The following is a 25,070-nucleotide window of genomic DNA, read 5'->3' as shown; positions in this document are numbered from 1 at the left end:
TTAGGGAAATACAAATTAAAGCCGTGATGAGATACCACTATACACCTATCAGAATGGCTACAATAAATAATATTGCCAATATAAAGTGTTAGCAAAGATACAGAGCAATGGGAACTCTCATACAATGCCGGTGGGAAAGTAAAATGGTACAGCTCAACTGGAAATCACTTTAGCAGTTTTTTATAAAATTAAAGGTACACTTCCCATGTAACCCAGCAGTCCCACTCCTGGGTATCTACTGTAGACAAATAAAAATTAACAATCACACAAAAAGCTGTATGTGAATGTTTTAACAACGCTACACATCATTACTAAAAAGTAAAAACAACCTAACTCTCTCTCAAATAGTGAATGGATAAATAAACTCTAGTCTATCCATACAGGAGAACACTACTTAGCAATAAAAAGAAATGAACTTTTGATACATGCAACAACTTGGATGAATTTCAAAAGCATTATGCTGAAAGAAGCGAATCTCATTTATATATGACATTTGCAAAAAGGCAAAACTATTAAGAGAACAGATCAGTGGTTGCCAGGGGTCACGGACAGGTAGAGGGATAAATATAAAGGAATGTCAGAGGGAGTTCTTTTAGGTGGTGAAAGTGTTCTCTATCTAGATTATGGGAAGGTTTCACTGTATGGTAGTTTTAAATAACCTTAAAAAATAATAGTATTAAAGAGCTAAAAACCACTAAATAAACGAACAAGCGTATGCACCCTTCAGGTATCTCTATGTTAACTGCCAATTGGGATTTCAGGATAGTAGACTGAAAATAATATTGTTCCTTCTTTTTCTGCTGAGGAACAATGCAGTTCTCATTTTACAACTTTATGTATACTGAGGTTAAATTACATACAGAATAGGTTGCTGGATTTAGCAGATAAAAATAAAAGAAACCTAGCTAAATTTTCATCTCAAATTAAATTCACCACCACCACCCTTGATGGCTTTTCATATTTTCTCTTATCTTTGGTTTTTATCATTTTCAACTATGATGGGTTAGGTGTACTTCGCTCTGTATTTATCCTGCTTGGGACACACTAAGCTTATTGTATCTGTGTATTGACAGTTTCACCAAATTTGGAAAAATTTTGGCCTTTACTCATTTTTTTTTTTCTGCTCTATTTTCTTTCTCTTCTCCTTCTGGGAATCCAGTTACTTATATGTTAAACTGCTTGATACTGCCCCACATGGCATTGAGGCTGTGTTTTTCATCCCTCCAATTTTTTTTTCTCCCCTCCTCAGATTGGACAACTTCTATTCATGTATTATCTGCACCTTGCTGTTAAGCCCAACCATTTGGTTCTCTTCTTTAAGTTTCTATTTCTGACCTATTTTTATTCATTCACTACAACCAAGGTTCTTTCTTATCCTTGAACATGCTTTAAAATCCTTGTCTAATTCCAGTATCTGGGTTATGTTAGTATCTCTTTCTAATGTCTTTTTTTTTTCTTTTAAGCCATATTTTCCTGTTTCTTTGCATGCTTCATAATATTTTAGTGCATTCTGGTCATTGCTGATGTTATAGAGATTAGTTTTGTTATAATACTCTGAAAAGTGTTAAGCTCTGTTCTAGCAGGCATTTAAATTATTAATCACCTTGCTTTTATGGAGGATTGATTTTACACTAAGTCTTTAGTTTTAGCACACATTCTTAGTCCTGGGCACTGCCTTTACTAATACATGACGATTCTGGCATTTTGATGGACAGCTCAAAGTGCTTATAAGCCCTTCTAACTTGTCAGAATTCACACTCAAAACTCTGTCTTCCTTTTCAATAGAGAGTAACAATCTCTGCTTACCTTCTTTAAAGTCTTCCCTGCCCATGCACAGTTCAGGAGTTGGCCAAGGATTTAAGAGATTATATGAAGATTGGAATGCTCCTCCCTCTGTGGTGTCTTAATTTCTAGGATCTCCTACTTCGATTTTCAGCTCCTATAGCAGCCCCCAGTTCCTTCCTCTAAGACAAGTCTGCATCTTTCTCTTAAGTTCTAGCCACCCCTCACCAGTCAGTCTGGGAATGCCTCAAGAGGAAAAGCAATATAAGGATAGTTCTTAGCCTGATTTTGGTGACTCCCTAGTGCCTTTAGACAGTTTATTATATGTTGCCCAACTTATAATTGAAAGGATTTATATATTATAACCTATTCCATCAATACCAAAACCGGAAGTCCTTCATTTTATAATTGTTAAATGTTTGGTTTAACATCTCGGAAGAAAATAATATAGAGTTGATACTTAAACGTACTTGGCTCTCTCCTCTTTTGTGTCTAAGAGATTGAAAATGGAATGCTTCATATATATTAAATTTTTTATCTCAAATGAAATAAGTCAAAAGTAAATATATTGGAAAATTTTTGGTTAGGTATGTCATAAATGGATGACATACCTAACAGTTAAGTAGCCCACCTAACAGTAGGCTATTAGTAGTTAAGTATTAACTATTACTTAAGTAACAACATGCCCCCCACCCATGCAGGGCTCTGGGTGTGCAGTGCAGTGTGGTTGTGATCAAGGGAAAAGGAGAGGATGCACTTACGTAGTTAAGGTTTGGAGGAGTCACAAGTTATATGTGGATTTTTGACTGTACGGGGGTTGGAAGCACCCCTAACCCCCATGTTGTTTGTTCAAGGGACAACTACAATGATATATTACTTGAATTAAGTGATATAATGAATCTTGACTAATCCATTATTGCCTTCAAATTTAAATTTAAAAAATTTTATTTTGTACTAAGTGAGTTTTCCATTTGTCTGTTCGAATATAAAAGATGCTGTTTAAAACCAACTGTACATGGCTGGCTGAACATTTATAATTAAACAGAATATAACAGATGATGAGCCACATAGTTACAATGTCAGCTAATCAAGACAGCCAATTCAAAAAGGTGTCATTTTGTGGCATGTACTCAGCTGAGCTTTAAGGAAGTATGATTTCATGGTGGAAATTCAGTCTTTCCATCTCTGCTTATGTGCACTAATACCAGCTGCTGTCAGGACAGCTCATATTGCAGTCAGGACAGTTGACTTTTTAAGAAAGTAGAAGAGTATAAAAATAACATGTGAACTGCTACCAATCTTTATGTTTTTCTTGCCGCTGCTGACATTTCCTACCCATTAAAACTAGGATTCAAGTGATTAACATTCCTGTTACCTCTAAGTTATACTCTGTAATAAATACCTTGTATAAACTGGCTTCATAAATAAAAACTGCTTCTAAATGATTCTGTCTATGGATGTCTAGCCACAAGTTTTCCAGTTTGTTCTGCTCCATGTGTGTATCTCCTGAAAAGTTGCCAAAACAGCAGCGACAACATGATATCAGGGAAAAAATTCATTGCCACAGGAAACCAAGCATTGTTAAGTCAACTTCTTTCTTTTTGGTCACTTGTTTTATACTTAGTAGATAAACCAAAAGACCTATTTAATTTATTATACAAATATGTGTACCATATACCAAACATGTTATGTTCAGAGTCTATCAGTGCTCTGGGACTCTGAGATATTTTCTGGTATGGAGAATAGACTCAGCATCTCCATCTCCAGTGGATGCATGCTGTCTCCTGTGATAATCAAGGAATGCAATGGTCCTCCCAAGTCCACGGTACACATTTGCTGTAAAGTGCCTGCTGCAATTTTCTGGTCCTCGGCTCCAACCCTCGCCAAGCCGACACACAGTGTCTCCTCAGTGATTGCTATTGAAAAGACAAAAAACAAAAAAAAATCCCTGCCATTCAATTCAGCAAATGCATCACACTTAAACTAACATAAGTACCACGACACACAGTGTCTCCTCAGTGATTGCTATTGAAAAGACAAAAAACAAAAAAAATCCCTGCCATTCAATTCAGCAAATGCATCACACTTAAACTAACATAAGTACCACAAGACCACAAGTATATTTAAAGAAGCCCCAAATATCTTAAGTTACCTTAGACACTCATTGTAGACCAATCATCCACTGATTCATCCAAGGCTTTTCTAAATCACTTGCACTATCTGACATATAAAGAAGCATTTCTCAACCTTACCCTTTCGAATTCCAAAGTCTTCAAAAGTTTTTAGGTCTTGATAACAATTAGCTGTATACATACTCTTTAAAATTGCATAGCATTTGTCTTTAAAAAGATTGAGTAAACAATGTTTATTACATACTTATATTTTTAATAAATTGCTTTAGCTATGCTGATATTGACCAAGATATACTGGAAAAATCATGGGATTGTGAGATAAATAACACAGATTTGAGTTTCTGCTTGGCCACTTAATTAGCTAAGTGACAAACTTTAGTTTTCTGATTTTTATTTTTTTTTATTTTTATGTTTTTTTCCTTTTTGTCTCTTTTTTCGTGTCCGGCAACGGATCGCAACCCTCAGTGTCGTGCCCGTACCGGACCGGACCGGCAACGGGATCGCAGCCCTTGATGTTGCACCCGCACCACGCTCAGCCAGTGAGCGGGAACCGGTCTGTGTGTGGGATCCGAACCCTCGGCGGGAGCACCTCCGCGCTCCCAAGCGGCGCACTGTAGCAGTGCGCCACCGGGCCGGCCCAGTTTTCTGATTTTTAAAAACATTGTTATCTCTCTTAAATAGTGGTTGTGAGGGCCAAGATAATGGATATGAGAATATTTTGTAAACTATAGAACCCTTAACAAACAATGAGCAGTTTGGCATTACTCATGCTTTTAAGTTTGAAATAACCAACCTTAATAAACTTCAGTATTATTCACTCTGGTGCTATAGCTGAAGGGCTGACCCTTTAATGATTTTATTGTTTAATTGGGAAAGGTGTCTGGAATGAACAATGATCAAAATGGGGCAAATGATTTACACAATGACAAGCGGGCATGCGTGGAAATCTGTACAAAGTTATGGACATAGAACACTCTTGCAGACTATTCACCGTTATAACAAGGCCTGCTATGAGAATGAAATAAGCAATCTCTTACGTATTTTTTCTATCAGGGGATAGGTGTTCAAAGGCAGTCAGCATCTTATAACCGACTATGAGGGTACTTCAAGATGTTTGTGGAAAAATGGAATTAAAAGATAATACAAATCTTTCCATTAACTTTTTGAAGACCCTTTATGTAATGACAGATTCATTTAAAAACTTTTTAAAGATTTACTGACAATAAACATTTTATTATATAGCACACACTGTATGTAGATGTTAGAAATATAAGGATAAATTTTCCTGCCTTTAGCCTGAAAAAAAACTATTCCTGGTCTCAGTGTTAAAAATGAGAAAAAATAGAATAAATACATTTCTCAGTACAGATCTCATCATTGATTAGTGCTAAAATGGAAGTTCTATATTTTATCAAAATATTTATGCATACAAAATATTTATCATACAAGATTTATATTAAATTTGTAAAAAATCCTTCCTTTCTGGAATGGTGTTAATTTTACTATAAAGAATGCCTTGTTCTTCTTTCAGTACAACTTGAAGCCTACGGGATTTAAGATGAAGTTGGAAAAAAATGACAAGAAATAGTACAATGCAAAAACACTGGCTCTGGCACCAGTGGTGGTGGTGTGTATGTGTGTGTGTCAGATGCTCAATCATACACACATGTAACTGCAGCAGTAGAGGAACAATATGAGAGCCCTTATAGGGTCTTGAGTACCTAGTTCTTCTCCTTTTATTCTTTGATTCTGAACAATCTCCAGAAGCTGCCGGGCTGCTTGGTTTACACTCATATACCGAGGGGGTTCATAGATCTTCCTTCCCCTGTAAATATAAAACTAGATGCCATTGTTCTTAGCCATGAAGTTACATGATAAGTTATTAATGCAATTACTCCCCCAGGTATACTCAAGTGCCACAGCCTATATACATAGTATTTAAAGTTTTCACATCATACCCACTTATATATACTTATACACTAAAGATGGTACAGTGATTGTTTTAATTTCTTAAGCTTTTTTTATTTTTCTACTTCGATTGTCCTCTAATCTTACTGAAATGATGGCAGGAATAAAAGTCCAACAATTTAAAGATATATGTCTAAATCAAAGTTATCTTTATTCAAAGTGATGCCTTAGGCAAAAATTACTCAAAATAAGTGGCAAGTTCGTTTACTCCCTAGCTTAAATCAGGTTGTATAGTGTTCTATTACCATGTTTAAACTACATATTCTTCTTTCATTTTTTCCTCTAAGAAAAGTAAACTAAAGCAAAATCTTGGATGGTGACATATGTTTACTTCTATATGCCTCAAAAGCCCGCCAGTTTTGTGCAACGATCATAATAAAAATATAGTTTTTGCAGCTCAGAAAACAGTTCAAATAGATTATTTTACTGACTCTTAAAATAATCCTCTAAGTCAGTGCTATCCATCAGAAATATAATGCAAGCCACAAACACAATCTTAAATTTCCTAGCAGCTACATTAACAAAAGTGAATTTTAGAAAGGCAAAAATAATTTATCTTTTTGTCTTTTTTCCGTGTCCGGCAACAGATCGCAACCCTCAGTGTTGCCCCCGTACCATAAAATGTTCATAAGCAAGTCATTAACATAAGCTATAGTTTTAGCTTTATTTTGTTTAGTGCAGAAGGAAATATATTAGAAAAATCAGGATCAACTGAAAATTTATGCAAACTATTTTCCATATATACTTAATTTTCCAATTACTAATGTACATTGTTCGTTAAAAAAAATGGCTAGCCATTTTCTTTTTTATGAACAATGTCTTCACCATGAGTTAATTCTGTTAATAGTTACACAAATGTTTTATCGATTTTTACTATAATTCTATGATAATATATATATATTATTATCAGCATTATAAATGGTACTATCTAATAGAATTATAATTTAAGTCATGTACATAATTTTAAATTTTCTAGTAGCCACAATTTAAAAAACCAAATGAAAAGGCAAAAATAATTTAAATATATTTTATTTTACCCAATATATCCAAAATATTACATTTTAGTATTTACTCATAGAAAAATTACTAAAGAGATTGTTTTTATATTAAGTCTTTGAAATCTGGTATGTACTTACAGCACATCTTAATTTGGATGTTAAATTTTCATTGGAAATAACTTGGTCTGTATTTAGATTTCATAAAATTTATGATTGCAAAAGTAGATTTATAGATTGACATTGTTCTGAACATACTTAAAAGTTTTCCAATAACTAAATTGAGTATCAGTTTTAAATTAATTAAATGAAAAATTTAGTTCCTCAGTCACATTAGCCACATTTCAAGTGCTCTTTAGTCACATGTGGGTAGTGGCTACTGTATTGGACATTGCCTCTCTAAGCAAAAAATGACTATTACTATCATTATACATATGAGGAAAGTAAGGCTCAGAGATGGGAGTGACCAGCCCAAGAGTATATAACTAGAGACAGTCGCAGGACTGAAACCCATGTCTTCTGGCTCCCTATGCATGAATTCATTTCACAAACATTTACTGAGTGCCTATTAGGTGCCAATTACTGTTCTCAGTATTGAATCTATGAAATCTACCACTATTTCCACTCTATCACACTACTTATCATTTCATAAGAATAAAAGTGTTTAATGTTTAGCTGTTAATGAAAGCTGATTTTCAACGGTTTTTAGAACTCATGTCATTTAAGTAGAATTTATTGACTTGTTCAAGGAATTAAAACAGATGTAAGCACTCTCAGAATAAGAACTTACTTGATCAGATTTTCCAAAGACTGCTCCTTTACTTTGAGGTCTGTAGGAAATAAAAAAATTGTTCTTTTAATTAAGTGCTTTATACAAAACCCCATATGTAAACTTCAGTTAAGAGTCACCTAAAGAGGGAGAAACATTCTTCCCAAGTCTCTAGAATGCTCATTTGACAGTTCATGACAGTCTTTCCTCACACTTATATCCAGCCGCTTTCTTATGGAATAGAGAAGAATGGAAGCTCGTGGTTATACAAAGCCACTAGTTCTAAAACAAACAGGAGCTTGGCCCTGAGACCATCCTGCAGGGATCTATTTCCTGTTGCAAAAGAAGACAAAGGAAATAATTAGATAAATATTGGCATATACACTACCTAACAGTTAATCAAAATCTTTGTTTTCATTTCTACTGGCTGGTAACTGCATAGACTTAACTGAAAAGTCTTGTTATGTTCCTATTCTTACCCATTTTTCAGGAACCGGAATGTAAGCTTCTATGGATGTAACACAAACAGAAAGAAGATTCTTATCACATTTTGAAAAGAGACTTTTGCTTTCTCTTGAATGGTAAGAAACACCATCATTATGAATAAACACTTTAATACCAAGTATTCATATTTTTTACAGGGCATTAGAGCACTGACTCTGTGTCAGACACTATGGCAGGTACAGACACACCACAAGGACCTGACCAGACATAATTGCTGTTCTCAAGAAGCTTGACAGTCCAAGCATCACAAATATTTAATTTTTTACACTTTTTAATTACTGATGCTCGGCTGAACTATTTGGTAAAAAGTAAAAAAGCAGAATCACTCCACATCCTCACAGGAACTCGGTACATAACAGCAAGAGCAACAGCTGCTTCCTGTTTTACATGCCAAAAACAAATGGTTCAGCCAAAGTTTGTTTTTGAAAAAATAAATATAGTGCAACTGAGGAGGGTTTGAGAGGCGTCTGCAGCTTTTTCCTAAGTGATTATAAAAGTTTTCCTTATAAAGGATATTAAAGAATTTGCTTGGAAATTATAGCAGAGATTAATCTCATACATGTATTTATAAATGTTCCTGGAACCAAAGTTGAAAGTATTTTTCAGGTTTGAAATATCACTAATTATTTAATATTTCTACTTGTCTGGCACATAGGGGAAAAAATAAACATATGTTATTGAAAATGTGGCCTCCAATACAATTAATGGTATAAGCCAACGTTTAGATTTCCTTTATATGATATTTTTAAGATTTATTAAAATTCAGCACATTTATTCATTCACCTTGAGCTTCTGAAATATTATTTGTGGCAAGATTTTTCATGTTTTCAATTTAAAAAAAAATTTTTAATAATGGGCTCTACAGAATCTGATTTTAAAAATGAAGAGAATTGGGAGAATTTTCACAGGTAAAAAATGCCTTTTAATCGAACATAAGATTGCATTAGTGAATTAATCTTAAGCCAGACCAGTCTTACTACTTTTCCTTGTCTTCACACAGGCCATAATTTTTCCTCTCTACTTCCGCTTACTAGAAGGTAAGCTTCTCCTATTCATCTTAGTACCAGGACCTAGCATAATGTGAAGTACACAATAGATATTCCATAAATGTCTAATGAATACATTTACTCACTTGGCTCTCCTACCACCTACCTACCAGCCCATCTTAAACTATCCTTTAAGCGACATAAGTCCCAGTTCTTTAATCCAATCTTTGTTCACTTCCTTTCAAATGCTCCTTGTCCTTGGAAATATCTATACAATCAATGCTATCATTTATTAACCTCTAATTACATCATATATATTGGTCTTGTTTCTTTTGTAAATTTTAAATTCTCTGTGATTTCCTACCACAGTTTAGTCTCACCAATCCCTACTGGGCTTGGCCCATAGCAAGCATTCAGTAAATACATACTAACTTAAGTGATGAGAATGGCAGATGATTAAGTGATGACATCTATGGTTTGAGCATTTGGAATCATGACATCCTATACTTCACACCCTGTTCCTGCTTTTGTTAATGGAGAAAGAAAGGCATATTGTTTAACCTTGTCTGTCTTTTTTCAGGAAAGCTAAGAAAAGAGGCAGCTCTTAGAAAGAGAAATCAAGAGCCAAAGTTCTGGTTTGTGCTTCCTGCTTCTCTATACAATAGTACTTAATTGTTCTTTAAACTTTCATGTGCATAACATGTTAGTAACAAACTAGATTTCAAAACTCTAAGGGCAGGTCTCATGTCTAATACTTCCTTAGTATTCCAAAAGAACCTAAACTCACATTGGGTATTGAGTAAGCACTCAATAAAATACCTATAAAATGATTTTCTACCTACCTTTCCAAAGATTTCCAAAATATAAATGCTGCCTGTTCTCCTTCCCCCCATTTTTAATGGCTATATGGAGAGATTATCAGGTAGACTGCCTCTTAGACTCTTCTCTCCCTGTTCTGTCTTAAAACCACTCAGTCCTGTTGTAAAACACACACATACACTTTAGTATCAGAGCTCCAATGAATCCCCATTTTTTGTCCCTCATTACATATACTTCTACTTCTTCCTTTAACAAAAGTCCTTTCAACAGCTGTCCTTCCTACATCATTCTACTTTGATCTTCTACCCACTGCTGTCTTTAACTGAATCTAAGTTTGGGATAACAAGATGGATATATCTGATGGCACAGTCCACACCAATTAACAAGTGCCCTTATGGTGTTCTTGTTAGTAAAAACTACAAAAAAGTGAGACCAATCTCTTTTCACATGGAAAATCAAGGACAAAACTATAAAGCTAATTAATTAATTATTACTGAAACACTAAATCACACTGGTAATAAACAAAAATAAGAAAACATATCAGTTAATTGTGAGATACAGGCATAAGCCAAAACAGAAAATGTTAGAGGAACATTTATGGCCTGATCCAGATGTAGAATTAATTAGGTATCAATATGAACAGAATGAAAGGAATGTATTCTTGCTGGAACTGAATGAACTAGCAAGAATTAAAGATTTTCTGCGCCAATTGGTAATAAGACCAAGTCTGAGACAATAAACTAAAAAAAGTCTACCAATTAACTTCTCCAATCATTTATTGAACAGCCACACTGTGCCAGACTTCTATACATCAGGAAGAGAGCTATAAACAAGACAAAGTCCCTACTCTTACGAAGCAGGGAAGAAATCACTCATGTTTATTAATTCAGATGGGCAGTAAGGCTAAGAAGAAAATAATATAGGGAAAGAGTCACTGAGAGGATACAGAGGGCAACACATGAGATTAGATAAAATTTTGCATTAGATCAGGAAGAGCAAATTTCTGTAAAGGGATAGATAGTAAATATTTTAGGTTCTGAGGGTCATAAGGTCTTTGTCACAACAATGTATCACTGCCATTGTAGCACCAAAGTAGCTACAGACAATATATAAATGAATGTGTGTGGCTGTGTTCCAATAAAACCTTTTTTACAAAACAAGCAGCAAGTCAGATTTGATCCATGGGCACTAGTTTGCTGATCCATGCTCTGTAAATTAATTTTCAATTTCTACCCTGTAAGAAAGGCCAAACATTGGTAAAACTGAGCTATAATCTTTTCTACTAAGACATACGAATTGGGTTTTAAACTAATTGGGATGCCCAAAATAATACATTATTGGATAACAGAGAACTGCCTATATTATGAAAATAACTTAAAGGTTTTTGGCAAATAGAAATCGTTCCAAATGTTCTGAATATCTGTGCTTAACATAGAGGCCAAAATCATGGGTTCATCTTCTGCCTCGACCCTGTGCTTTGTGGTATACATTCTGCTGGTTGACTCTACACACAGTACCACTAGAACAGTACAATTCAAAGTATGATCTGAAAACCAATGCCAGTATGTGAGCTTTTTGTTACCAATAAATTATGAAGTAACTACAGGAGTGAGAATAAGTATTTACAAACATTTATATAATTTGACACTGACACAAAAAGACTAAAAATTAAAAAAAACGAACATATTAAAAAAACTACTTATCCTTCACCACAAACAGTTTGAGAAGTACTGCTCTAAACAACTCCATGAGACTAAAAATTAAAAAAAACGAACATATTAAAAAAAAAAAACTACTTATCCTTCACCACAAACAGTTTGAGAAGTACTGCTCTAAACAACTCCATGAAGCAGGAGGAATTATTCCTATTCAATAAATATGAGAGCAAAGATTAAGGAATGTTCACAATATTTTCTAGCTCATTAGTAGCAACACTGGAATTTTGTCATCTGATTGCAAGTAAAAGTATCATTTCAAAGTTATCAAAGATGTCAGTTAGCTCTGCTCTGTTCGTGAGTCACAGATTAAAGCTTTGATACCAATATTTCTTTCCACACATATGCTATTAGAAACTGAGTAGAGAATGTGAATCAGAAGAGTTTCAATGCTTCTACTGAAAAGAAGGGCCAATGCCCTTTTGAAGCTCAGTACCATTATATTGGCATACAAAGATATCAATCCCAGCTCTTTCCACATTAAATAAGAAATAGGATTTGGGGGCCGGCCCCGTGGCTCACTCGGGAGAGTGCCGAGGCCGCGGGTTCGGATCCTATATACGGATGGCTGGTGCACTCACTGGCTGAGCGTGGTGCAGACCGCACCATGTGAAGGGTTGCAATCTCCTTACTGTTAAGAAAAAAAAAAAAAAAAAGAAATAGGGTTTGGGCAGGATGGTACAGCGAGAAGAGCTTTGAATAACAGGCTATGTTAAATCTACCAGTTCTGCCACCAATTAGCTAGGTGACATTGGGAAAATGATTCAGTATCCTCTGGGCCTCAACCTCAGCTTAGCTGTACAACAGACTTCAATAAAATGATCTCCACAGTCGCAGATCTACCATTCTGTGATTCTGACAGCATCAGAACTCAGTACTGAAAGAACATCCACAGGAAGATGCAAAATGGTGCTTGGTAAGAATAAAAACTCAATACAAGTCTGTTGAATTGCAGTAAATTGACAAGAAGAGGGCCTTGATGGACAAATGGGTAAACCATGGAAGGCTGGAGAGGATCTACTAGGGCATAAGGGGGAGCAGCATGATCTATGGCATGTATACCATAGCCATGTGGTATTTGGAGCGGAAGATCCATGTCTCACGGAGAAATGGGAAAGAGTGTGGCATGCACAGAATGGCCAGACTGTGTCCTTTCTTAACTCTATCTAGTTACCCATAGAACAGTTTTCTCCTTAACACAAAATCAAAATGAGAACAATATAAGTCCATACTGTGACTTTAAGGAAACTGCTTACCTAATAAGCATAACGTGTGCATGCCATGCTGTCTGTTCTTCTTTACTTTGTCAAAGAAGCTTTCTGGTCTCCAAGTGTCTGTCCAAAAGACAATAGAAACTGTCTCTCCAAACTTATACAACTAGAAAAAATAAAAACAGTAATTAACGAGGGAACAATTAGCTGAAGGCATTTCATAGATGAGAGAATTTAATCCTTTTACAACCAAAATAAAAAGTCAGGACCAGATTTGAGATGGGTTTGGGATCAAATCTGTCACAAAACAAGTAATAAAAGTTCTCTTTGGTTCACAGTAGCTGGTGTCTTTCTTTCTGACACCCCTTTCAGTAGTAAGCTTCTAGTATTTCTGCATTCAGTATAGGCACATATTCATAGCCAATTCATAATTTAGCTATGTAGCCTTTAAAAAGTATTGAAATACAAAGAACCCAGAAGGGGGGAAAAAAAAGATTTCTGAGTAGTCAGTGTGGGTTTCACAAGCTTAATATTACTCTCATTACCAAGGCTTAGAAAGAATGAACTGATTTATCTAAGGCCACATACTAATTAGTAATGAAAAGGAAATAACTCAAACCTATGTCTGAGGGAATGTTCCTTTCCATCATACCATATCAGTAAAAATCACAAATTGCATACTCTCTCCAGCCATTGCTCCAAACCTATACTCCCTTAATTTAGCAAGATTTTATCTGTTCCCTCACTATATAGTTCAATGATGAGGGCCTTTTCCCAAACCTCCTCCTTTCCCCCTGAGTGGCCCACCCCATTCTACCATCAGTACAATAGAGAAGCTTGCCTCCCTGACCAAGGCTGCCTGCACCAGTTCACTTAAGTGAGTCCAATTCCAAATCTTATGCTGGGAAAATCTAGTTTTGAATTCTGGCTCTGCAACTTGTTAGCTGTGTGACATTATTCTAAGTTTTTATCTCTAAAATAGGAATAGTAATAAAACACTGTCCTTCCTATCCCTAGGGTTGTAAAAATCAAATAACATATAAGAAGTTAATTATTCAAACTGTGAAGTGATATTCTAATATTACCTAGGCATTCTGCAAAGGACATTTATTTTCAAAGACTTAATGTTTGGTAAAATATAACACACTAAAATTGTTATGTAAAAATTATTCAACTTGGGGCCGGCCCGGTGGCGCACTGGATAAGTGCGCCGCTTGGGAAGCGCGGCGGCGCTCCCGCCTGAGGGTTCGGATCCCACATACAGACCAGTTCCCGCTCACTGGCTGAGCGAGGCGCGGGAGCAGCACCGAGGGTTGCAATCCCGTTGCCGGTCCCCGGTCCGGTGCGGGGGCAACACTGAGGGTTGCGATCCATTGCCGGACACGGAAAAAGACAAAAAACAAAAAAAAAAAAAAAAAAATTATTCAACTTAAACAGTGCTTGAAAGAATTTATAATAGAGCTGGAAAGCAGTAGACCCTGCAAATCACATCTAGTCCTCTTCCACAAATTAACTGTGTGCCTGAAATAGGTGTGTGAACTTCAGGAAGTCACTTAACTTTTCTAAGCCTTGGTTGTGGTTCATTTGAAAATGAGGAAACGGGTTTGGAGCAGGGATTGGTCATCCTCTGCTTCCTGTAGCCTAAGGATTCTCAGGTCAGTTTCAGAGGCTGCTGCAAGAGGTGAGGAGAAGGAGGCAGACAGGAAGGAGACAGAGAAGTTGGTGTATTCAGGGTCCTTCAACACTGCTTTCCTAGAGAAACTCACTATTTCTTGGTTTTTATATACTGAGGTCCTAAAAACTATAACCAATACTTATAATGGTGACTTTTGAGTCCTAAAGGGAAGGTTCATCATGTTCTTCATAGGTCACAGCCTCCAGTTTATTTACCAATGGGCTTTATTCCCAAAGTCCATTTGAAAACTGTCTAAAAAGGTATTCTCTCATAGAAGCTAGGCTGTTCATAGCAGTCAAATTCACAGGTCAGTGTACAAAGAACCATGTAACTCCAAGTATCCAGAGTCATGAATCTTCCTGATAAATGTAATAAGGTTTCTCTGTGAAAAATGTATTTTGAGTTCCAATGTGGGATTCCTGGAATACACTGACCCTGTGCCAAGCTCCCAGGAATGGCCCTGACCCTGCCAAGGGGTTCTGTTATTGTTCTGTTAAGGCGAATTTACCCAACAAATATTTATTATAGATCACTTACTATGTGCCAAGTATTTTATGCTAGGCACAGGTTTAAAATGACAAGTAAAAGGGCCAGCCTATGGCTCACTTGGGAGAGTGTGGTGCTAATAACACCAAGGCCAAGGGTTCGGGTCCGTATATAGGGATGGCTGGTTAGCTCTTATAGGAGAATGTGGTGCTGACAACACCAAGTCAAGGGTTATGACGCCCTTACCAGTCATCTTTTTATTTTTTTTTATTTTTATTTATTTATTTTTTTTAAAAAGATGACTGGTAAGGGGATCTTAACCCTTGACTTGGAGAGAACCTGAAGGCAGCTTCTGAAGAGACAGGATACAAGCTGGACCTTAAAGGATTGATAACATTTGCACCAGAGAACCTGAGCATGAGGGGAAAATGAGATAGTACGAGAAAAGTAACAGAGGTGGGAAGTCTTGGGCAATATTTAGAATGGCATTAAGAAATTATCTAGAAATGGCTGACTATACCTGACTTGCCTCTAACATGTCTCTCTAATTCCTGACCTCTTACCAAGTGCCAATTCCTGTCAATTCCAGCTATATAGTTTATGTCGAAACTGACTACTCATTTCTTTCTCTACCACCTTGGTTTGAGACCTCAATACCACTTGACCTTAACAGTCTCCCCCTCATCTCACTGTCACTAATCCTTCCTTCCTTTCAGAAGCATAGATGCTTTGCAAAATGCCACTTTATGATGAGGTTTTAATGCTTTTGTTAATTTTTATTACAAATAAAAATATTTTCTGTTGTTTTTAAGTTTAAATATGTTAAATTTCTTAATTTAATCTGTTCTTATGGAAAAACTACAAAATTTAACTTGCTAAGGACTCTATTAAGCCCTACGTGTACCATATAAAATATGTAAAATAAAAAGATCAAATCAAATAAATCTAATCAATTAAATCTGTGAGATGAAAGAAAGCCAAGCTAGCAGAGTTGTCAAAAAATGTACCACAAAACCACATAATCAGAGTGAATAGTTATCTCTCCTATACAGAATGCCAGTCTTGGGGTTGTTTTGTTGTTGTTGTTTTATTCCCACATGCATTTTGCTTAATATTGATGTAATGTTGATTTTTGCTGACACTGAGAAAGATTATGCACATGGTCACATACCAGCTATGTAGATAGACTTAAAGCTGAATGACTAAGTAAACAGAAGAGCTACAAGAAACATATTCTCACATATAAATGAGAGAATCCATTTATGAATGAAATAAAAAAAATACAATTCAAACCATATAATTCCAAAGACAAGATTCAACTCTTGGGTGGGGGTGGGGGGAGAGATAAATAAATAAGCAATTCAACTCAGCAAATATTTATAGCATATTGATTATATGCATGGCACTGTGATAAAGTGCAATGGAAGATATGAAGACAAGTAAATCATATAAATATGATTTAAATATTTAAATATGATATAAATATGACTTAAACACAGAAATAACTGAACATTCTGTACAGGATGAGAATTTACCAAAGTTGTTTGAATAGAATAATGGCACACTCGGATCCACAATTTAAAAAGAAAACTATGGGGTGGAAAAGAATGATGATAAAGTGGCTATTAAAATAGTGATTAGAAGCAGTAGTAAGTGGAAATGAAAAGAAAGGGAAAAAATTTTAATATGCCAATAATTTAGGAGGTGATCAAAAATAGTGCCTAAGTGATTAAAAGAATAGAAAGAGCTTAGCTGAGTTTTTCTAAGGTTACAGAACAATGTAGAGCTCTGATGTCCTTATTACCTGGTTTAGTGTTCTTTGTACCAGGCTAGGTTTTATCATTTTTACAGTAGTGCCTGGACAACAATGAAACCAACTAATGCTTCTGAAAACAGTAAGAACTACTGCAAGGTCAACAATGCTGATTATCACAATGGTATGAAAAAAAGAAAGGAAATGAGTTGTTACTATGTGAAAGTAATACACATTTTTCCAAAGGAGGAATGTATTATATAAACAGAGGAACATATGGCAACACTCAAGGTCACTCATACCAGAGAAACTAGAAGCATTTCATAATATTGAAAAAATTATACAACATTTTTCCCTGAAGTAAGTCACAACTGATAATGCAGTTTTTTTTTTTTTTTCCTTTTTGTCTTTTTTCATGACCAGCAACGGATCGCAATCCTCAGTGTCGCGCCCGTACCAGACTGGGACCGGCAACGGGATTGCAACCCTCGGTGTTGCGCCCGCACCTCGCTCAGCCAGTGAGCGGCCGGTCTGTATGTGGGATCCGAACCCTCGGCGGGAGCGCCGCCGCACTCCCAAGCGGCACACTGTAGCAGTGCGCCACCGGGCTGGCCCGATAATGCAGTTTTTATCCAGAAGTCATTGCTACCTGGTTTCATGGAATAGTCTCCTTTATTTTTCCTTTAAAATGTCTCAAAACTATTTCAGTCACCTAATGTTTGCAACATAATTAATATATTTTATCACACAAATGATTAATGAAAATTATAAATACCACAGAAAGAAATATTTCAGAAATTATTAATTTCATCTTATTTTTCTTTGGCCTATAACATCAAGTAAACGTACACATATTAAATGTTGATAAAAAACTGAAAAAAAAAAAATGCCAAGATGGTAACTGTGGATACTTCTAGGTGGTGGAACTACAGATACTTTTTATTTTTTTATTTTTTATTTTTATTTCATTTTATTTTCCTAATTTTCGGAGTATATGTCATTTATGATCAAGGAAAAACATTATTTCTTCCTTATATTCATTTTATTTTCCTAATTTTCGGAGTATATGTCATTTATGATCAAGGAAAAACATTATTTTTAAAAATGATTCTTCTAAAGCAAGAACAATACTAAGTGGAAGGAATTCTGATTCAGTATAACTAAGCTGTTAAATGCTTCTGGAGAAATGTCAAACTCAAAGAATTCAAGATAGAAGGACTTTATTCTTCCTGTCTTTTGTGCACTGAGAAAAACCCCTGATTTGTTCAGATTGATCATCAATTTACTTAGCAAATTTTCATTATCAGGAATTCTAAACACAACCAACTTGCTTGGCTCTAGACAAATAAATGGAATTTTCCTTTATTAGAAAAATCTGCAAAATACAGACTAAAACAAGTATCTGAGATATGTTACTTAGAAATTTCAACTAACATGATTTTAAAGTATATATATTTATAAATAATATTTAAATTGTGAAAAATTTGAAAATGAAAATTTGAGCACCTAATGCATCTTAGTCAAGGTAATCTTTGCCAAAATTTAGACAACAGCCCAGCTTTTCAGCTTCCAAATCTATAAAATATTGTAACTTATGTAGTTCAGTAATTTTCATACCTTTTAGTGCCAAATCTTTTTTCCAAATGAACTCTTAAGTAAAGCATCAATACATTAAAGATAATGATTATCTTTAATTCTAATGATTGGGCTCATTGAGGGTTTAAATCTTTGTTGCTTGGTGTTACGTCACTGATTACTTCTCTATTTGCAGAATCCCTGAGGTTACTTCATAAATCATGGTGCAGTTTGAAAACCAGTGATCTTGTCCAACCTTCCCTCCCCATCTTTACCCCATCCTCTTATAGCAAAGGAGCCTGAGATCCAGAAGTTAGATGACTCCTTAGTTACTGCCTGGACAAAAAGTAAATCCAAGACTTTTAAATTTGTACTTAAATTCTAAACCTTTTCCATTATATTTTCCCTCAACTAATTATATCTGATAATCAATTTTTATTCAACATATGCATATACTGTAAGTCTTGTGTTAACTAACTTTCTAGATAGCCAAGGTTTCTATGATATGTATGTTTGTATGCATGCATGTATCTGTGTGTGTGTTTCTGTGATACCTTACAGATTCCTCAAAGTGCTTCCAAGACCCTTCTTTTGTAACTGTACTTTTCTCCTGTTGGGAATGTCTTTTGTCCTCTTGCCCATCTAGCAAACTTCTTGTAATTCATTTTTTTAACCACTTTATTGAATTTTAATTTACATAAACATTCACCCATTTCAAGTGTACAATTCAATGAATTTTAGTAAATTTACTGAATTGTGCAACCATCACCAGACCCAGTTTTAGAACATTTTCATCATTCCAATAAGAATCCTTATGTCCATTTACAGTTAATCCTGTATTGTCCCACCCCAGGCAACCACTAATTACTTTCCATCTCTATAGATTTGCCATTTTGATTTTCTATTTCATATAAATGGAAGCATACAGTACATGGTCTTTTTTGTCTGGCTTCTTTCACTTAATATACAGGAACTTAATATCTATGTCAGGACTACTAACTTTACAAGACAAGAGGAGAGACTTTAGGGGAATATCCGTAACCTCAAGATTCTAGGAGTAAGATAAACCTATTCATATTCTTCTACATAATCAATTCTATGACTAATCACAATCCTGAAAGCAAAGGAAGACTGGCACAGGGCTCTTAGTGAAGGCACAGGAAGCCTGGCATAGGAGACAACTCCTCTGGCAATGACAAGTTAACACAACCAACCAAAATAGGAAGCCAATTGAGTAATGGTAATAGAAGAGTCCAGCCCCATAGACAAATCTTTGGGGGTAAGGATCACAATAACTGTGGTAGTGGAGAGGGTTGGAAAAGACCTATTAGCATATGGAGCCCATTTCCTTTCCTACGACTATCAGTAAGGCAGAAATGGCTCTCCACATCTCCCCAAATCTCAATTCTCTTAATAGAAACTGCTCTTACAGGCCCATTTCTTTATCTGCTCTTAAAACCCCACTTCCTCCATGCTGTCCAAGACAACATCATCTCTCCACTAAACATCTGCTATAGCCTCCTAATTGATTTCTTCAATTCCAATCTCAGCTGGCAGCAATTCCATCTCCACACACCAGCCAGAGATATCTTTTAAAAACCCTTATCAGATCAAGTATTTCTACTGTTTAAAATCTTCCAATGGCAATCGATGTCACTTAGAATGAAATCCAAACTCCTAATGTTGGATTGATTGGCCCCTACCCAATTATCCAACCTCAGGTCATTCTTCCCTTTGCCTGCTACAGTCCAATAAGCCTTTCTTTGGCTCCCTTAACCAGCCAAGATCATTCCCACTGCAGGGCCTTTGCACTAAAAGCTCCCTCTGACTGAAATATGCTAGGTCCTTCTTGATTCATATCTAATCTTAAATGTCACTTTTAGAGAGACCTCCCCAGACCACAGTAGCAACCTAATCAATCTCTAATATATCAGTTTACTTGGATTTCTTATACTTACCACTACCTGACATTTATTATTATTTTTATTTGTTATTGCTTCTGCTTCCCACTAAAATATAAGCTCTATGAAAGCAGGGACCTTATTGGTCAAGTTTATCACTGTATCCAAAGGCACTTAATAAGGAAACGTAAGTAGGTTTTGTTGAATGAATGGATCATGTCTAACGTGGAAGTTTCTAACATACTTCCCATCTTAGTAGGAAAATTTTCATTGGGCATATGAAGTTTGTAGTAAGAAATTATACTTTATGGAAGGCCTGTAATAGAATGCATATCAACTGGCCACATAAGTGTATATTTGTATAAGTAGAAGTGTTAGATAGTTATGCAACTACTTACCATCATCAATACTGATAAATAAGAATCTTCTGTTGGCTAATAAACTATAAAGGTATTCAACAATATTCAATGGTCAATTCTGAACTCTTCATGCTGTTTCTTCAGAAAACAACAAAAACAATATGATAGTTCAAAAGGGGTTGATAAATTGATAGTTTAAAACTTTGTGCCCATTTCTAGGCTAGGAGTTTCATACTACTATCCTTTAATCTAAGGCAAAGATGTTGGAAAGCATATACTGTTCAGGTATGTCACAGCACCCAAAGTAGCACTTCTGTTCAATAACTTGATGGCTGTTTTTGAACTCATGGGAAAGCTCTTTCACGGAGGTAACAGAATGCCTTTAGAAAGTGGTACCCACTTCCCTTTTAAAAAATTGAGCAAGAGGACATAGCAAGATAATGCGTTAACATTCTACATTTAGCAAGTGTATTTCTGGAGTTAAAATCTACTCTTCCAATCCTGCCATGTTAAAAGAAAGACAATACCGTTTTTTTACTTTCTAAGTTTTTTTTTTGTCTAGGTTGGTGGTCTCAAAGTGTAATAACTGTACCAGCAGCCTCATCATCACTTGAGAATTTGTTAAAAATATAAAGTCTCACACCCTGTCCCAGATATACTATCTCAGCAATCTGTCTTACAAGCCCTCTAGGGGATTCTGATGAATACTAAAGTTTGAGGACCAGTGATTCAGCTTACTGTTTCTTTCATATGTGTTAGTCCAAATAGTGAAGAGAAAAACATCTGCTCTTATTAGGGGACTTAGCCAAAGTTCTTGCCTTATGCAGGATATCTATACATTTATTTTAAAATTTAAGCAAGTCATACATATAATGACTTTTAATGTCTTTTATATTAGCAGACTGTATAAAAGAATCAATAATGACCTCCTTCTCCTGGGATATGAATAATTTGGATGGTACATGAAGTATACCTTCACAGAATTTCATCAATACATAAGACAGAACCCAGAAAGGCACTTCCTGAATTACACACAAGTAGTAAGTCATTTCACATCCAGATTACACAATAAAATGAAGATGGGGTAAAAATGGTTTGTGGCTGCTTAGAGAAATCCCATATACAACTGTAAGAAAGTTAGATATTTTGAAAAATAATATATTAAATATGGATATGACCATCAGGGCTTACATGGAGACTGATAATTCTTACAGTAGGTTCCCTCTCAAAAACCTTCATAAATCTTGGACCTGAGAACAATTGCACTTTAACTCTGTACTGGTGTAGAAGATCAGAAGGACAGTCATCCAGATTTAATTCTAGGCAGAATGGATAACAGATTTACATGAGAATTGGTTTTTTTTTTTTTTTTAAATTTTTATGCTTAAGAAAAAAGCAAAAAATTTTAAATGAAATTGTTATGATAATTTAGAGCAAACTATGATGGAGAAGGGCTAGTTAACTTTTTTCACAAGACATAAAATTAAAACTAACATGAAAAAGGTATGTTCCATTAGCTTAAGGTTTACACATCTTTATCTATCACATGATAATTTATTCCCCTCTTTTTTTCCTTTCTTCTAGCAATCATCAATTCTTTTTTTTTTTTTTTTTTCCTTTTTTTTTTTTTTTTAGTTGGAGGTAAGATTAAAATTGTTCTCTAGCTAAATCTAAATGGTCTATTACAATGAGGGGGGTTAAAAACGCTAGGTTATAGGAAAATATAGTATAAAAAACTGGGGTATTAAAAAACGTAGGACATACTAAGTAGTGTAGTATCAAATAATAGTACATTTTATAATTCATGAAATACAATAAAATCTACTTGCAATTTGTAAAAAAATAAAACATTTTTGTTTAATTCCATTAAAAAACTTCCTTTGTAGCTTTACCTGTAAACCACAGCAAGCTACAGCATTCATTATGGAGGCATTGTGAATAACTCGGTAAGGGATTCCCAGCTTTGTGGCTCTCAGAACAAGATCGCTGTGTGTTGTAGCTCTGTAGTGAGAAAAGATCAGGTTGGATTAAAGTAAATGACACTGATATTTTTAAGACAGAAAAGCTATAATATTTGATGAATTCAGTCAATCAGAGTCAAGAGCACTGCTTTTCCTCAAATTCTGCGAGTTGCCTGCATAAAGCTTTCATCTGGGCTTTTCAGCAAGAAAATATAAGCCCACACACCCTTCACAATGTTGAATTGCAACTATGACATTCTTAAAGCAGCTTGGGCAGCTACTGAAAAAAGGGAAGTTCACTTGTTCTTTGTCCTCTTAATACCTGCAAAAGACATTTGTGGAATATAAGCTCAGCAACTTAACCATTGAGCAGCAATTCTTAAATTCTGTGGTCTCAGGGGGCCCCTTTAAATTCTTAAAATTACTGCTCTAGAGTTCTAAATTACGGCAAAACTAGATCCACCTCTTTATTTGTTTTATTTTAAAGGCTCTGTTTTTGTATTTTGAAATATAAGGCAAAACATACAGAACATTTTCAAAGCCTATCAGTCTTTCAGTCTTTATGTTAGAGTTCTATCTGATATAATCCTAGTTGGATTTTACATGTGTTTATCAGACATTTTATTTATAACTGTTTTCAGTCTGGTTACTATGTATAATTAGTATATGTGCATGCATATATGTATATATACAAAATGCCTGCTGCCTTTCCTTTTTTTTTGAGAACAATCTCATGACTATAATTAGGAAGGTTGGGGTAGAGAGAGAATATAAGTGACCATAAATATGGACACTGTGAAATGTAACCCCACATCAATTTAGAACTGCACTGTTAAAGGTCTTTTTCCCTCTTGATAAAAATTCCAGGCTCTACTGGGGAAAGCAACATTAGCATGTTTGAGAAACTACATACAAATAAGCAGAACCTGTCAACTGGTCAATGCATACCAACTAGGAAGATCAAGGGCTTTCATCCCATGAGGCAGTCAAATACAGATTAACAAATATCCACTAGGGAAGTATGTTTTAAGTCACAAAGATAAAATAAAAACTAGCATGAAAAATCATCATTAATTTGATTTAGAGAACAAGCTTTTAAAAAATAACATTAATGACAGCTATAAAGAAAGTTTTTAGTACTTATATACCTTCAACAGAATCTTATTACTTAACATTAAGAATAAGGAAAACTAAACTAGTTACTTGCTGAGTTATTTAAATGGATGAGAAAAATGAAAAACTGGTTTAAAATTATATCTCTATCCCAAGTTCATTTAAAATGACTACATATACACACATACACACACAAACTTACTATTTTGGGGCATGTGTCTCTATCTACGAAAGTTTTAAATGCTTATTCTCCATTTCTGTATTTATCTCATCACGGACTAGTAACAGTTTGTGGGCTGGTGCCAGTTCTCAAACTACTTTGAGTAACACCTTTATTGTCTGTTGAACATTTTCAGTGACTGGATGCCATGAAAATCAAAAGTAACTCTGAGATTGTTCATCTAGGTGACTGTAAGAATTGTGGTACCGTCAAGTTGGGAAGTTTGGTGGGCGAAGGTTTCACTGCAAAAAACATGGGTTTTATGCAGAAGGAGTCTCTGTGACAATGAGAAGAAAATCCTACAAAAGTTAGAAGACATTTTCTGTATAGAATTTTTCATTATTCTTATTTAATTTTACTATCCTATGGTTAAAAAGAAAAAGAAGATAGGTACTGCTAATTTTGAGGAAGCCTTAAGTTTACAGAGAACAATGTCAAAGGCTAAAACAAACTATTCAAATATTTTAAAACGTATGATTATCCAATGTCGTTTACAATCAAATACAATAATGATGTACAATTGCTGGCACCTTATATTGTCATAAATTACTTTCTTTTTGACAGACACACGCACATATAGCTCCATTCTTTTTAAAAGCATTCTTGGTGGTGGGCTCACAGTGATTTAATTGTCCTTACATTCCTTAAATCTGTGACATAAATCTTGGGTCACCAGCTGTATACAAAAGACTCTTCTGTTTGGCTTGACATTAGAGATTGATGATGCTTAAGTAGACAGGTAGAAGCCCATTTTCTTGGTAATGAAGAACAGAGCTCCCAATAGATATAAGAAATTGAAATAAGAAGCTTGATAAATGATTTCAAGGCAATTAACATGACAGCGGTATTGTGAAATATTAGGTGATTAAAAAAGAAAAAAAAAGCCTAGGACAAAGGAAACCCTGAAGATACTTGCAATTATCTGCAGCCAATGGCAGGCATGATTTTTGATAAAAGTAACAACCTGTTGAATAATGATATACTAGTTTAGGTATTTGATGCCCTATGTGACCCTCTAAAAAAACAGCAGAAGCAATGATACAAACTTAAGAGCTGACACTTGATAATGTAGTGATACATATGATGATATCTTTTTTTTTTTTTTTTTTTTTTTTTTTTTCCGTGTCCGGCAACGGATCGCAACCC

At 35.1% G+C, this 25,070-nt stretch overlaps 1 protein-coding gene across 1 annotated transcript in view; it reads right to left on the bottom strand.

The window, feature by feature from the left end:
* Positions 1-2,701: 2,701 nt before the first annotated feature.
* Positions 2,702-25,070, bottom strand: part of DPH5 (diphthamide biosynthesis 5) — a 34,442-nt gene continuing 12,073 nt past the window's right edge. Inside the window, exons 4-8 of the mRNA XM_008583600.1 lie at positions 22,523-22,631; positions 12,927-13,047; positions 7,668-7,707; positions 5,636-5,739; positions 2,702-3,698 (exon numbers count right to left, since the gene is read on the bottom strand). Coding sequence (XP_008581822.1) covers positions 3,475-3,698; positions 5,636-5,739; positions 7,668-7,707; positions 12,927-13,047; positions 22,523-22,631 — 598 coding nt within the window. The 3' untranslated portion in view covers positions 2,702-3,474. The remainder of the gene's footprint in view (positions 3,699-5,635; positions 5,740-7,667; positions 7,708-12,926; positions 13,048-22,522; positions 22,632-25,070) is intronic.

This window comes from Galeopterus variegatus, unplaced genomic scaffold (assembly GCF_000696425.1).
Source record: "Galeopterus variegatus unplaced genomic scaffold, G_variegatus-3.0.2 Scaffold2973, whole genome shotgun sequence".
NCBI classification, from domain to species: domain Eukaryota; kingdom Metazoa; phylum Chordata; class Mammalia; order Dermoptera; family Cynocephalidae; genus Galeopterus; species Galeopterus variegatus.
Note: the sequence above shows the minus strand (reverse complement) of the source record. Positions and strands in the feature narration are given on the sequence as shown.